The sequence below is a fragment of the Peromyscus eremicus genome, chromosome 16_21, assembly GCF_949786415.1.
Source record: "Peromyscus eremicus chromosome 16_21, PerEre_H2_v1, whole genome shotgun sequence".
Classification (NCBI taxonomy): Eukaryota; Metazoa; Chordata; class Mammalia; order Rodentia; family Cricetidae; genus Peromyscus; species Peromyscus eremicus.
This window is the reverse complement of record NC_081432.1, coordinates 5,595,721-5,608,794: the sequence shown is the minus strand read 5'-3', so window position 1 is coordinate 5,608,794 and position 13,074 is coordinate 5,595,721. Positions and strand designations below refer to the sequence as shown.

General features: G+C 54.0%; 1 protein-coding gene across 2 annotated transcripts in view; it reads left to right on the top strand.

Moving 5' to 3' along the window:
• The window catches only part of Cpne5 (copine 5), an 84,346-nt gene that overhangs the window by 50,586 nt on the left and 20,686 nt on the right, over positions 1-13,074 (top strand). For both annotated transcript variants that reach the window (XM_059281550.1, XM_059281549.1), the window contains 2 exons: positions 2,585-2,688; positions 7,331-7,435. In XM_059281550.1, the coding sequence (XP_059137533.1) occupies positions 2,585-2,688; positions 7,331-7,435 (209 nt within the window). The remainder of the gene's footprint in view (positions 1-2,584; positions 2,689-7,330; positions 7,436-13,074) is intronic.

Sequence of the window (13,074 nt, the reverse complement as noted above, 5' to 3'; positions counted from 1 at the left end):
GATCCAGGCCATCAGCTCCACCCTCCCAGCTTCCTCTCAGATCCACACGGTGTCAAGAGTTCGACCCATCTGCTAACCGCACTGATGGGGAACGGGAGGTTCAGATCATCACCTCCTCCCCAGGCACAGGCTGTGATGCAGGTCAGGGATAAGGCTTGGCCAGCATGTGCCAGCCCTCGGGTCCCATCCTCATCACAGGCCGGGACCTTGAGCCATTCCAGCCCCCAGGACTTCCCCACCGAGTGCCCATCAGGGACCTTTGCTTTGGTGACAAGCTGGAAATCTCTCTGAAGGTCCGTCTTGCCTTCCAGGGGTCCTGTGTCGAGGTACAGCAGTCACAGTGGGCTCTAGGCAGTTGTTGCTGGGTCCAGATTGTGTGTGTGTGTGTGTGTGTCTGTGTGTGTGCGTCTCTGTGTGTGTGCGCGCGTCTCTGTGTGTGTGCTGGAATGGAGAAGAGCCTGCTGAGCCTCACTTATCTACCATAGACAGGAAACCAGACTGTCACACTGTCGCACCCTGGCTGAGCTTTCCACCCTGCTGGAGTTCAGAGCCTGGTTTTTTGTTTTTTGTTTTTTTTTTTTTTCCTTTCCTTTTTAACTAGTTTGCACAGAGGCCCTTCTAAACGGATTTCACACTTCTCTGCCTCCTCCATTGGAGGTTATAGAACATAATGAAGCTTGTCTTGGGGATGCAGGGTCATTATTTAGAATTTCAGTTACTCATCTCTGGAGCTGTGCTGTGTGGCTTCCAGCAAGGGTGTTACCCACTCTGTGCTTCTGCCTTCTTGGTCTTTCCTTTATTTCTTACACTTTGTTTGCGTTGCATGTGTATGTGTATGGGCATGCGTGTGTATGGCACACGTGTGCATGGCACGCGTGTGCATGGCAAACATGGTCAGAGGACAGTGTGCAAGAACTGGTTCTTTGCTCCCACTGTGTGGGTCCCTGGGATTGAACTTACTCAGGCTTAGTGGCAGGAACTCAGCCTCAGTGGGCCCTTGTGTGAGTGCGTGCGTGCGTGTGTGATAGGGTTTCACTATGTATTCCTCCTGGCTGAGTAGTCTGCAGCTCTCACTCCGTGGACGAGGCTGGCTTTGAACTCACGGAGATCTGCAAGCCTCTGTCTCCAGAGTGCTGAGCCTCTCTTCTGTGTAAAACAGGCAGGAGACCAGGGTCCACCTCCCTGTATTGTTGACAGGATGAAATGCATGTAGACACAAAGGTAGCGGTGTGGGGCTGGCACCATGGGTAAAAGCGCTTGCTGTGCCAGTGTTGAGGACCTTTGAGTCCCCAGAATCCACAGAAGAACCGGATACTCAGCATGAGCGGCTGTCATCCCAGACTTCCTACAGCAAGGTGGGAAGGAAGCTCCAGGCCAATCCTTAGAAGCTTCGGGACGGCCAGCCTGGCCTGTGAAACAGTGAACAACAGAGACTCTGTCTAAATGAAGTGGAAGGCAACGAATACCTTGGTTGCCTCTGCCTTCCACAAGCATGCATACGCGCGCGCGCACACACACACACACACACATTCACACATGCATGCACGCCCCCCTCCCCTTTTAAAATCGGTGGGCGTGTTATATACAGCCTGGTTATACTGCCAGCCACCATTGTTCTGCCACTGTTCCGTCTTCATGGGTGATCCGCTTCTACAGGAGAGCAAAGAGAAGCTGATGGACAGCAGGCTGGACCCCAGGGTCTTCAGGCACAGCTTGCCTTTCACTGGGGACGCCACATTGGGCTAGGTGAAAAAGTGAACATTGATTGACATGCCTGGCCAGGGTTCCCCACAGCTGGGGGGCCAGGGTTCTGAAAGGGCAGAGTCTCAGAGGACAGAGCCAAGGAGTGGGGTGGGGGACTTGTGTCCTGAGGGGTAGGTAGGGGTGGGGTAAGCCTGAAAAGGATAAGGCCTGGGGAGCAGGAGTCTGAGAGAGGCGTGACCCTACCCAGGAAGGGGGCAGGGTCCTCAGAGGGCTTGGCTGCCTCTTTGCAGATGTCAGGGCAGTGGGGCAGGGAGCTGGTCTGGGGGTCAAAATTCGCTCTGCTTGATGAGCTTGGTAAGCCTCCCCTTATTCTCCCACGCCCTTCCCCACACCCTCCCTGTTCCCCACTATGAGCCTTTGGCCCCTGATTTATTCCTTGTCCCACCTCCCCTTAGGGTGTTGGGTGGGAACACTGGTTAGTGGGAGAGGATGCCTAGCCTCAAGTGTCCTCTAGGAACCACACAGGTATATGAGGCAGGCAGATCTTTGTGAGTTCGAGGCCAGCCTGGTCTACAGAGCGAGATCCAGGAAAGGCACAAAGCTACACAGAGAAATCCTATCTTGAAAAGCCAAAAAAAAAAAAAAAAAGATGCTAACTTGTCCGCCGGGCAGTGGTGGCACTCGCCTTTAATCCCAGCAGTCAGGAAGCAGAGACAGGTGGATCTCTGAGTTCAAAGCCAGCCTGGTCTACAACATAAGTTCCAGCACAGCTAGGGCTATTACACAGAGAAACCCACACAAAAGGTGCTACCCACCCTGTCTGCCTCTGCCAGTCCCTGGGATCCCCCTGCCTCACCACCCTGTCCTTCCTCCTTTCCAGGATGTGGCCACAATGCAGTTCTGTGCCAACAAGTTGGACAAGAAAGATTTCTTCGGGAAATCCGACCCTTTCCTGGTGTTCTACAGGAGCAATGAGGACGGAACGTGAGTTTCCCTAACCCACCCCAAGGCACCAAGCACCAGGCAGGGCTGGGGCGGGTGGCCACCCCTGGGGCCCCTGATGTGTGGAGCTGATGCCCTGGTGAAGCCACTGTGGCATTGACGCTGGGAGGCGCTCAGCGGTGGTGGGTGCTGTGAGTGTCCTGGGGAGTGTGCAAAAGCAGGGTTAGGGTAGAAATGCCTCTGCACCAGCCCCTCCCCTCACAGATCTGAGGACACCTGCAAAGGTTCCCCAGCTGCATTCCAGACCAGCAATGCTGTGACTTTTCCCCATGGCCCCTCGCTCTACCAAGCATATGTTCAGAACTACGCAGTGGAGAGACCCTATTCTCCCTTTCCTCTCATTAGGCTAGATCTAAGGGAAACATACACAGAGCACTGGCCAATGTAGGTCAGCAACACAGAGAAAGACCCTGGGCTGAAGATCTGAGAACCTAGGTGCCCCCCCAACCAGCTGTGTGACCCAGGGCACGTTACGCCCCCCCTCTCTGGGCCTATATTCTCATCTACGAAATGAAGCCGTTGGATGAGGTGGTCTCCATGGTCTCTTTAAGCAGCCGGTTCTGGGATTCTACAGAAGGCGGAAGTGATGAGGCCAGGAGGGTTAATTGGAGAAATGCAGCCAGGAAGAAAATGGGTCCTTAGGGTGGAGTGAGGAGCAGAGTGCTTGACGGCCAGAGAGCCAACCTGGTGCAGAGCTAGAGCCCAGGGCACACTGGCCTCCTTGTGCTGAAGTGTGCACACACGATTTTGTGTGTGTGTGTGTGTGTGTGTGTTGGGGGCAGGGCAGCAGCAGCAGGCAGGAGGTGTGTTTCGGTGCAAGAGAAAACTGATTTTTTAAACCTGAACTACTGAACAGGAAATTAGGTGTGATCATTTGCATGACAAAGGACGCCCAGCAGGGTGCTTTAAATATTCCTGAACGTTCTAACTTGGTTTTGGTGGAGGGAGGAAGAGGAAAAGGCTTGGGGTCGCTCCCTACTCGGGTGTCCATGTACTGTCCCCTCTGGAGAGGCTGAGTCCTGGCCTGTAGTGCCCTGGTGGAGGGCAGGAGGAGGGTTGGGGGCAGGAGAGTGGCCCTGGGAGGGCCGTGTGCAGTGGGCTGTGTGGGAAGGATCTGGGGTTCGTGACTGTGACTGACACGGGATCCAGTGGGAGGTGCCCGAGCTGAGCTGTGGGTGGGAACAGGGCAGGGAGGGGGCAGAGGGGCATCGTGGAGTCCCATGGGGACCAGAGCTAAGGCCTTTTCCTCATCGTGGAGTCAAGGGATCCCAGAGTGCTAGGGATGCTGGAGGAACTGGTACAGTGGGCTGAGGCCTTGGGAGTTGTTTGGGTTGGGTGTCACTCAGGTGTGACAGTCTTGATTCCTGAGAGTCCTATGGCATACTGGAGAAACTGACTGGGGACCACACAGCAGGGACCAGCGCCCTTTCCTCCTCAAGGCAGACGGGGCTGGAGAGGAACGGTGGTCATCAGTGTGTGAGGAGAGAGGAGGGGTGGGTCATGATAGGGAGGTCAAGGCAGCAGGAGCTAGGGGCATTGGCCACATTACACCTTCTGTCAGGAAGCAGAGCATCCCAAGTCCAGAAAATGAGTGGTGTGTGTGTGTGTGTGTGTGTGTGTGTGTGTGTGTGTGTGTGTGTGTCTGTGTCTCTGTCTCTGTCTCTGTGTCTATGACTGTGTATGCATGTGTGTGTCTCTGTGTGTGTGTGTCTGTGTGTGTGTGTGTGTGTGTCTATGACTATGTATGCATGTGTATGAGTGTCTGTGTCTGTGACTCTGTGTATGTCTGCCTGTGTGACCATATGTGTCTGTCTCTGCCTCTGTGTGAGTGTCTCTGTGTATGTGACTGTATATGTGTCTATGTGAGACTGTGTGTGTATGTGTCTGTGTATGCATCTCTGTGTGTGTGTGAGACTGAGTATGTGTGTGTCTAAGTCAGAAGATAACTTCTGGGAGTTGGGCGTCTCCATCTACCATCCCGGTCCTAGGGATTAACTTGGGTCATTAGACACGTGCCTTTTCCTCAGCCCTCCATTCTTCTTACACTCATTTTGCCATTAAGGACACTCAGGGAAAGGCTTGCCTGGGGATGCACAGCTGGTCCTAGGACTGAGACTCACATCTGTCTGACAGATGGGTGACACTCTCCCAAACTCATGCTCCAACTGTGCGCCAAAACGAACTGTCTGCCGGGACCACTTGGCATAGTGGAGCCCGGTACCAGGCGAGTGCAGAGGGGAGCCGAGGAGCCTGTGGATCTGATGGAAGGGGCAGTAGAGCTTAAAGGGAGCAGTTTGAGGGAGTGCCTGGGACAGAAGCAGGACCACCCGGGTCCGGGAAGGAACATGGAGGAGGGAACTGGGCTGGGGGCTACGGAGACCCACTTGAGCCGTTGGGCCGTGAAGGAAGGACAGAGGTCTGCGTGGGAGGACTGACTGAGGCGGCTGGGTAAAGCCTGCCCTTTGGTGGAATGTTCCAGGGTAGATCCCTGAAGCCCAGGATGCATCTGCTCCTTGTCACTCTGTTACCCTCGGCCACCTGCCCCAGCGCCTGGCATTGGGCCCCTCCTGCCCCATACCTGTCCCCTCCTCCAGCTCTAGGGTTAGCTACAAGGTCTCCCACGTGGATCTCACACTCCAGCGGGTGGGCGAGGAGGAGCAGAGAAGAGAAACACTCAGCCTGGTGACAGGGAATGACATTTTGACTTGAAAATTGCCGAAGAAGAGACAGCACAGGCTGTGTGGGCTCGGGTGGGGCCCTGGCGCTTCCTGGTGACCTTTCCAAGCTGGAATGTCACTGGGGTGGGTGCTGGGAGAGCTTTGCCCATCCTGAGGCAGGGCTGCTCCTGAGATGGGGGCTCACATGGCAAGGGGTGTGGGCAGGAGCACAGCCCATCTGCATGATTAACAAAGCAGGTTCTTGGATTCCAACGGGGGTGGGGTGGGGGGGTGGGGCGCTCAAGGGACTCAGGTGGCCCAAGGAGAGGGCTTTGCCTCCACTGGACTAAAATGCCACGAAAACAATGAAATCACTCCCCAAGATGCACAGCTCCTGCTTAGTTTTTTTGGTTTTGTTTGTTCGTTTGTTTTTTGAGGCAGTATCTCACAATGTAGCCTCGGCTGGCCTGGAACTCGGAAAGACTGGCCTGCCTGCCTCTGCCTTCCGAGTGCTGGGTCCAAAGGTGTGAGCCACCATGCCCGGAGGCTCCTTTTCATTTTATGGTTTTTTATTGTTTTGTTTTTAGCAGGCTCTTTGGCTGCTGGAGGTAGAGCTCAGTGCTATCAAGCATCTACCTGCTGAACATGCCAGAGGCAGGTGGATCTCTGTGAGTTCGAGGCCAGCCTGGTCTACAGAGAGAGTTCCAGGACAGCCAGGGCTGTTACACAGAGAAACCCTGTCTTGAAAACCAACAACAACAACAACAACAAACATATGACTTGGAGCTTGAGAGATGGCTCAGCCATTATGAGCGCCTACCTAACTGTTGTTGTGGGAGATCTGGGTTTGGTTCCCAGCAGCTGGGAGGCTCCTAGTCTCCCATAGCTCCAGTTCTAGAAGATCCAACATCCACTACTAGCCTCCACAGGCCATTGCAAATTGTGGTACATAGAAACTCCCTCAAGCACATACAAAATGAAATAATTTTTTGTTTGTTTGTTTGGTTTTTTTTTGAGACAGCCCTTGGCTGTTCTGGAACTCACTCTGTAGACCAGGCTGGCCTCAGACTCACAGAGATCTGCCTGGCTCTGCCTCCCAAGTGCTGGGATTAAAGACGTGCGCCAACTCCGCCCGGCTACTTTTTTTTTTTTTAAATGGTTGATAACTAGGCATGGTGGCAATACTTAGAATCCCAGCACAAGAAAGGTGGAGGCAGAAAGATTAGAAGTTCAAATCCATCCTAAGTGACATGAGACCCTATCACAAAATAAAAATAAACAAACAAACAAAAGATGATTGACTGTCTACTAGGGCCAGCCATTGTTCTGGGCTACACCAGTCATCAACATCGGGAACACTTTTTATTCTTGCGGACCTTCATTTTACTGACAGAGCATGACAGAATGTTTTAGGAGAGAAACAGACCATGTCAGATGGTGACAAATGAGATGAGAAGGAAGAGCCTGGAAGGAGAGAGACAATGGGGTGTCACAGTCAGGGTTTGCACATTAGAGACACAGCAGTTGGAGCGGTTCCTGGGGGCAACGTCTGGCTGGGAGGTGGAGGAGATTGAGTGCAGGGATGGAGCCAGGGATGGAGAAAGTGTCCCAGGGGTGGGGTGTGGGGGACAGCAGGCACACATTTGCATACACCCACCCACCTGGCCCTGAGGTTCAGCTCCCGGGTTCCCAGGAAACAAACTGCCCACAGAGAAAGGGCGTTGTCAGAGTCACGCAGTAGGCTGGCCCCAGGACAGTGGCTAGAACTCAGGTCCCTGACACTCCCCGAAAGGTGTGCTGCTCCAGTCAGGGACCTGCCTCCTTCCAGAACTTCTCTGCTGTGCCATCTTGTGTAGCCTGGCTGTGGCTGTTGAGGGTGGCGCCTCCTGTCACAAGTCGGAGGAGGCTGCGACATTGGCCATCTGAGCTTCCGGCCTGATGCCTTTCCCTTAATTCTTCTTGGCCAGGTTCACCATCTGTCACAAGACCGAGGTCATGAAGAACACCCTCAACCCGGTGTGGCAAACCTTCTCCATCCCCGTGAGGGCCCTGTGTAACGGGGACTATGACAGGTGAGAGAAGAAGTCTTCTCCTCAAGGGGCAGAGCATAGGGTACCTGGGATGTCCTGGGTGCCCTGGCCTGGGGTTCTTCACTGCCCTGGGAGGGGCAGATGGCAGCAGAGATAAGAGATGATGGGGGCAGGTAGAGGCAGGAGAGACCTATCTCTAGCCACCTCACTCTTAGCCTCTTGTCAGGATCCCAGGGACACCCCCTGCCAACCTGGTGGGCACAGGTGAGGGGTGGGGGTGGGGACGATAGCATTTATGAAGTGTTTCGTCATATCACATGCCACCCTGTCCTTCTCTTCCTCAACTCTGTACATTGGTACCAGTGCCTGAGTTCTGCCCCTGACGGACTGAGGGAGCCGTCAGCTGGGCAAGCTCTCACCTGTCTGTCTCTCAACTGTCCTTCCCTGAAAAATGAGCCTGGGAATCCTGCTGACCTCCCAGGGTGCTCACAGGAAGCCAGCAGGAGGAGTGATAATGTACCACAGTCAGCAGCCTGCCCGCTCATTTACTGAGCCTCGGCCATGTGCCAGATCTAGCTGGGAAGTCAGCTGGGAGCAAATGTGCCCACCTCACCCTCTACCCAGCGTCACAGAGCTTAAGTGTTGGTGAGGGAGGCAGACATTAATCCAGTAATCACACGGAGAAACGTGTCATTATCCACCGCAGAAGGTACCTGAGGGAGCAGGGGGGGCAGGTCGGATGGGTGCCGCAAGACAGTGTTGGTCTCCGTGAAGTCACCGAACCACTGGCTGAAGGAGTGGGGTGTCCGCTGGCCGCTCCCACAGAAGCCCTGGGGCATCAGAACAGACCCCTTGGGGGTACACTGGGACTCTGCACAGGGTTTCCAAGGGTGTAGGTATGGGGGTGGTGGCACCTCTTTCCCTCCAGGGACGCTCTCAGGCGCTCATCTAAGATGCACGGTGGCTCCCTTTTGTCCTCTTGGCTGGGACGGAAACACCGCAGTCTGTTCCCCGGGTGTTCAGTACCTTATGTCCGGTCTGACTATGTGACATTCCGGGGCAGGTGGCAGTCTCTGTCTTCTGGGACCTTCTGTTCTGACCGTGCGAGCTCAGACGTACACAAGTTCCATAGACAGCTAAGTAATTGTGCAGAATGAGCCGGGACAAAGTGAATGTTGTGGTCAGACAAAGCCCTGGTACACCCTAGCTGGGTCCCAGGGCACCTGGAGTTGGGAAGGGGACAGAACAGCATTGGATCTGAAGGAGGCTGGGGACAGCTGGAAGGTTGGGGGTGTGGGTACTGGGCAAGGGGTTTGGAAAGGATGGAGAACCAGAAGATGGAAAGGTAGACTACAGTCACGTAAACCTGCCTCCCCAGGGAGGGGCGGCTCTCAGAACCCAGCTGTTTCAGAGATAGACAGGGAGAGGGATAGCGTGAGTGGGGCCTGGGCTGACCACTGGTCCCCTGGAGGAGGTGATTGGTGAGAAGTGTAGACAGGCCTGAGCCCAGCTCCATCTTCCTCCAGGGTGGCTGACTCTCTTCTCCATGGCTGGGCACAAATTGTTGGTGACATGATTGGCAGCAGAATTAATCCAGGGGCCAATGTGTCTGGCTGACTCTTACCCAGGCCTAGCATTGCCTGGAGTGCCCACTGTGGAAGGCCACTGTCCCTCTCCTGTAGGGCCTCTGGAAGACTCAGACAGTACAGGGTGTTGCTGTGGTGGGTGCTTTAGGGGCCCATTGGCCTCTCAGGTTGCCCAGGCCAGTGGGGAGGCAGACTGGCCATGATCACCTCACCTCACACTGGGTCTACCCGACACCCTGAGTATGAACTGAGTCCATCCTCCCGGCAGCCTGGGAAGAGTTCCGCATGGCTGGGCTTCATAGAGGAGAGGATGAGTCCCAGAGAGGATGGGAACCATCCAGCATCCTGCTTCCAGCCATGGTGGAGAGAGACTCAGGAGTTGGGCCAGGCTGGCTCTAAAAGCTGTTCCTAAATGGCCATGACACAGTGTGGCAGGGGATCTGGGGAGGCTCAGAGGACTTTGTTCAGGGATGAGGGGCTTGAGCTCTAGGGACCTGAGATGGGGACACCCCAGCGAGGTCATTTCAATCCTTAAAGTGTTTCAAGGTCCTTTTGACATTAATCTCAGATGGTTCAGAGAGGAGAGGGAACAGGAAACGGCAAGAAGGAAGGTCCAAAAGGCCTTGATATCTGGCTGGCTGGGGGAGACGCGTGTGCTATGCTCTCACTTGGCACTCAGTACCAAGTGTGACATGGCCAGATTCTTACTGTAGATGCCACCTCTGGGCTCGTCCCTGGTCTGGGGTCCCCCTTACCACGTTTCCGTGCTGTGTGTCTCCATTCCCAAACAAAGCCAAACCTGAATGGCCCAGCTGAGCAGAGCTCACATCAAAGGTGGTGGTAGGGTCAGAACCCCTCCAGCTAGGGGTGGCAGACAGGGCCCTGGTGACAAGAAGCACTTCCCCGGTGTTCTCAGACTCTGTCCCACTGTCTTAGCATTCTGAGTTGAGGATTTCCCTGATTAGAGGGGGTCTGCCTGGATCCGGCTGCTGTTACCCACTCACACCATGACAGGGAGCAAACAGATCATGAACTCGCCTGAGCTGGGAGTGTTCCATCACCACTGCTTCTGTGGGGCCCTTGGACATCGAGGTGGTGTAGGGAGGGGCCAGGTCCACTACCAAATGCTTCAAGCATGGCTGTAAGGGCCGCCTCATCAGCCCTGCGTAGCACATGGCGAAACTGGCCTCAGAAGGGACAGTCCATACCCGTCTCCCTGCTGCTATGGTGGAGGCATGGTCTTTCCCTCACTACGGTTTCTTTCCGAGTATCTGCTGGGGAGGGAAAGCCTTGAGGGCCTCTCAGCCCTAGGGTCTTGTGAGCAGCATGGAAATATCCCTTCTTCCGCCCTGAGCAGCCAGTAGTACTGCCATGTCCAGAGGTGACTACAGTGTATTGTAACAGGCTTTCCTTCCGGCCACCAACCAGCTCCCAAATCATGACATGGAGACTTCTTATTAGTTATGAATTCTCGGCCTTAGCTTATGCTTGTCCCACTAGCTCTTACAACTTAAATTAAGCTGTTTCTCTTCACCTACGTTTTGCCTCAGAGCTTTTTACCTTTCATTCTGTACATACTGCTTTCTCTGTGTCTGTCCCCAGGCTGGCCCTGTGCTTCTCTTCATTCTCCCTCATTCTCTCTGCCTGCCAGCCCCGGCTATCCCTCCTCTGCCTAACTATTGGCCGTTAAGCTTTTTACTAAACCAATCATGTGCCTTAGGCAGGCAAGGAGAAACAGCAACACATCTTTACATAATTAAACAAATGCAGCATAAACAAATGTAACACATCTTTACATCTTAAACAAATGCAGCATAAATTTTTTTTTACATTGTTTAAGTAATATTCTGCAACATAAACAAATGTAACACATCTTTGCCTCTGTTAAAGTACTATTCCACAACAGTGTATACTATGGTTGATACTCAGGGAGGAGACCTGCAGATTTCACCTGCATCCCCACCCACCCTGCCAGTCTCCCTCTGATGGAGTTTTGTGGTTCCAGCCCCAGGTGTCAGGGGCCTGGGACGTTGACTCCTGACCTTTTACTCTGAGCATGCTCTGGTGCCTCCTGTGTCTTTGTGAAATCAGGGAACTGTCACCAGCATAGCCCATTTGCTAAGGTGTTAGGCGATCCCTGCCAGCTGGCAAGTGTTTGTTAAGTGCCTCATATCTGCCAGGCACCGGTCTCGAAGCCAAGCCTGTAACAGTGAGCAAAACCAATAATCTCTTACTCCTGGAGATGTTCTCACAAACAATAGGATTGTCTGGCGACGAAGGAAAGGTTGAGGGGACCCGATAGGGACAGAGCCATGTGTCAGTGCTGGCAGGATGGCTGGAGACAGCACCTTCACAGAGGCCATAACTGTCCCACAATTTACAGAGGAACAGAGTCCCCCAGGGTGGAGCCATCAGTGTGGGGGACCAGCCCCACACTTATTTACCCGGGGACTCTTGAGGAATGAGGGATAAGAGACTTAGTTAGAAATAATGAGGAGAGAAACAGAAACACAGGATAGACTCGGGTGGGCCTGGATCCTTATCCACCGGCCCAGAACTTTCTTCCAAAGGTCTGTTTATAACAATGCCAAGGGGTGGAGCAAAAGACCTCCCCCTTGCTAGTTACAGTCAAGTGTAGACCCTTCCAAACACCTGGTACCCAGGCCCGTGGTCCAATCAACCTCTCATGCAGTCCTGCTGGGTACAGCCACTAGGAAACCTAGCAGGTGCCAACACATCAGGGCTATACAGCTAGTACCCGCAGGATCTGGGATACCACCCTGGGCTACTGTCCCCAGAGTGATGCCCTTCCCTGCCCTCCTCACTGCCTCCTCTGGGACTCTGAGTTCTCGGCCTTTTTGTGCCAAATGGGATGTTGGTTTTATGGACCACTATGGTCTGTTTACTTGTCCCTCACCGAGAAGCTCTTTCTCTTGGGTCTTATGGCTAAGTCACAGCCAGTCCGACCTTAGCTTGCAGAACCCAGGCTCAGAGGTCCCAAGTCCCCTCTGCTGTGACCTTGTAGACAGTGGCAACCAGCTTCTCCCCAGGCCCTCCTCTGTATGAGGCCATTCCTTCACCTTCTTCCCCGCCCAGGCCCAGGCTGGAAATGTAGCCTCTGAGCTCAGCAGACCCTCCCAGGCTGCAGAAGCCCAGGAGCCTAGGTTGATGCCAAACTGGCACCTAGGAATCTCACAGCCAGCCTCAGCTGCCAGTTCCCATCTCCTGGGGAGCGTCTAGTCACCACCCCGCTCACACTGCACCCTGGACCTGCTGATTCTGAATCAACCAGGCTGAGAGCCCTGTTCAGTCTGAAGAGGGCCAGTGGCTCTGCAGCATGCTGGGGCTACTGGGAGGATTTCTGAGAGCCGTTCACAGCCAGAATCCCAGCCAATGAAATAAAGCGGGCCCTTAGACTTTGAGATTTAGTTTTTTATTACATGTATGTATGTATTGGTGGCAGAGGAGGGGGCTGTGCCATGGCTCCCTGTGGAGGTCAGAGGACAACTTTCAGGAGTCAGTTCTTTCCTCCCACGTGTGGAGCCCAGGGATCAAACTCAGGGTGTCAGGCTCGGCCACAGTGTCTATCCACAGAGCTCTTGCCACTCCACACTCAGTACCTACTTCTGTGTTCTGTAGAGCAAGGGTTACTGTCACCAAGTGTTAGGGGACTCTACTAACTACAGGAATTTTTTATGTGGTTGGTTTTGGGCTTTTTTTTTTTTAATGGAGTCTCACTATGTAGCCTTGGCTGACCCAGAGCTTGCTATGTAGACCAGGCTGGCCTCCAACTCAGACAGATCCACCTGTGTCTACCTCCTGAGTACTGGGACTAAAGGTGTGCGCCACCACAAGTGGCTTAGCTGCAAGATTTAAGAACAGTCTTCTCATCAACTTTTCGAGAGCAGTTTTGTGGATCCCCAGGACTGTCACCATAACTAGGGACCTCCGATAGCTTCTGGGCGTATGGCTGTCACTTACTTAGTCTGCCAAGCGGCTGGTGGCCAGAGGAGAGGTCTCCCTTGCTAGAGCCTCTGAAGGTCTCTGTGGAAAGCTGGGAGACTAGGAAAAGGGGAGCCATAACTAGCCGTGAAA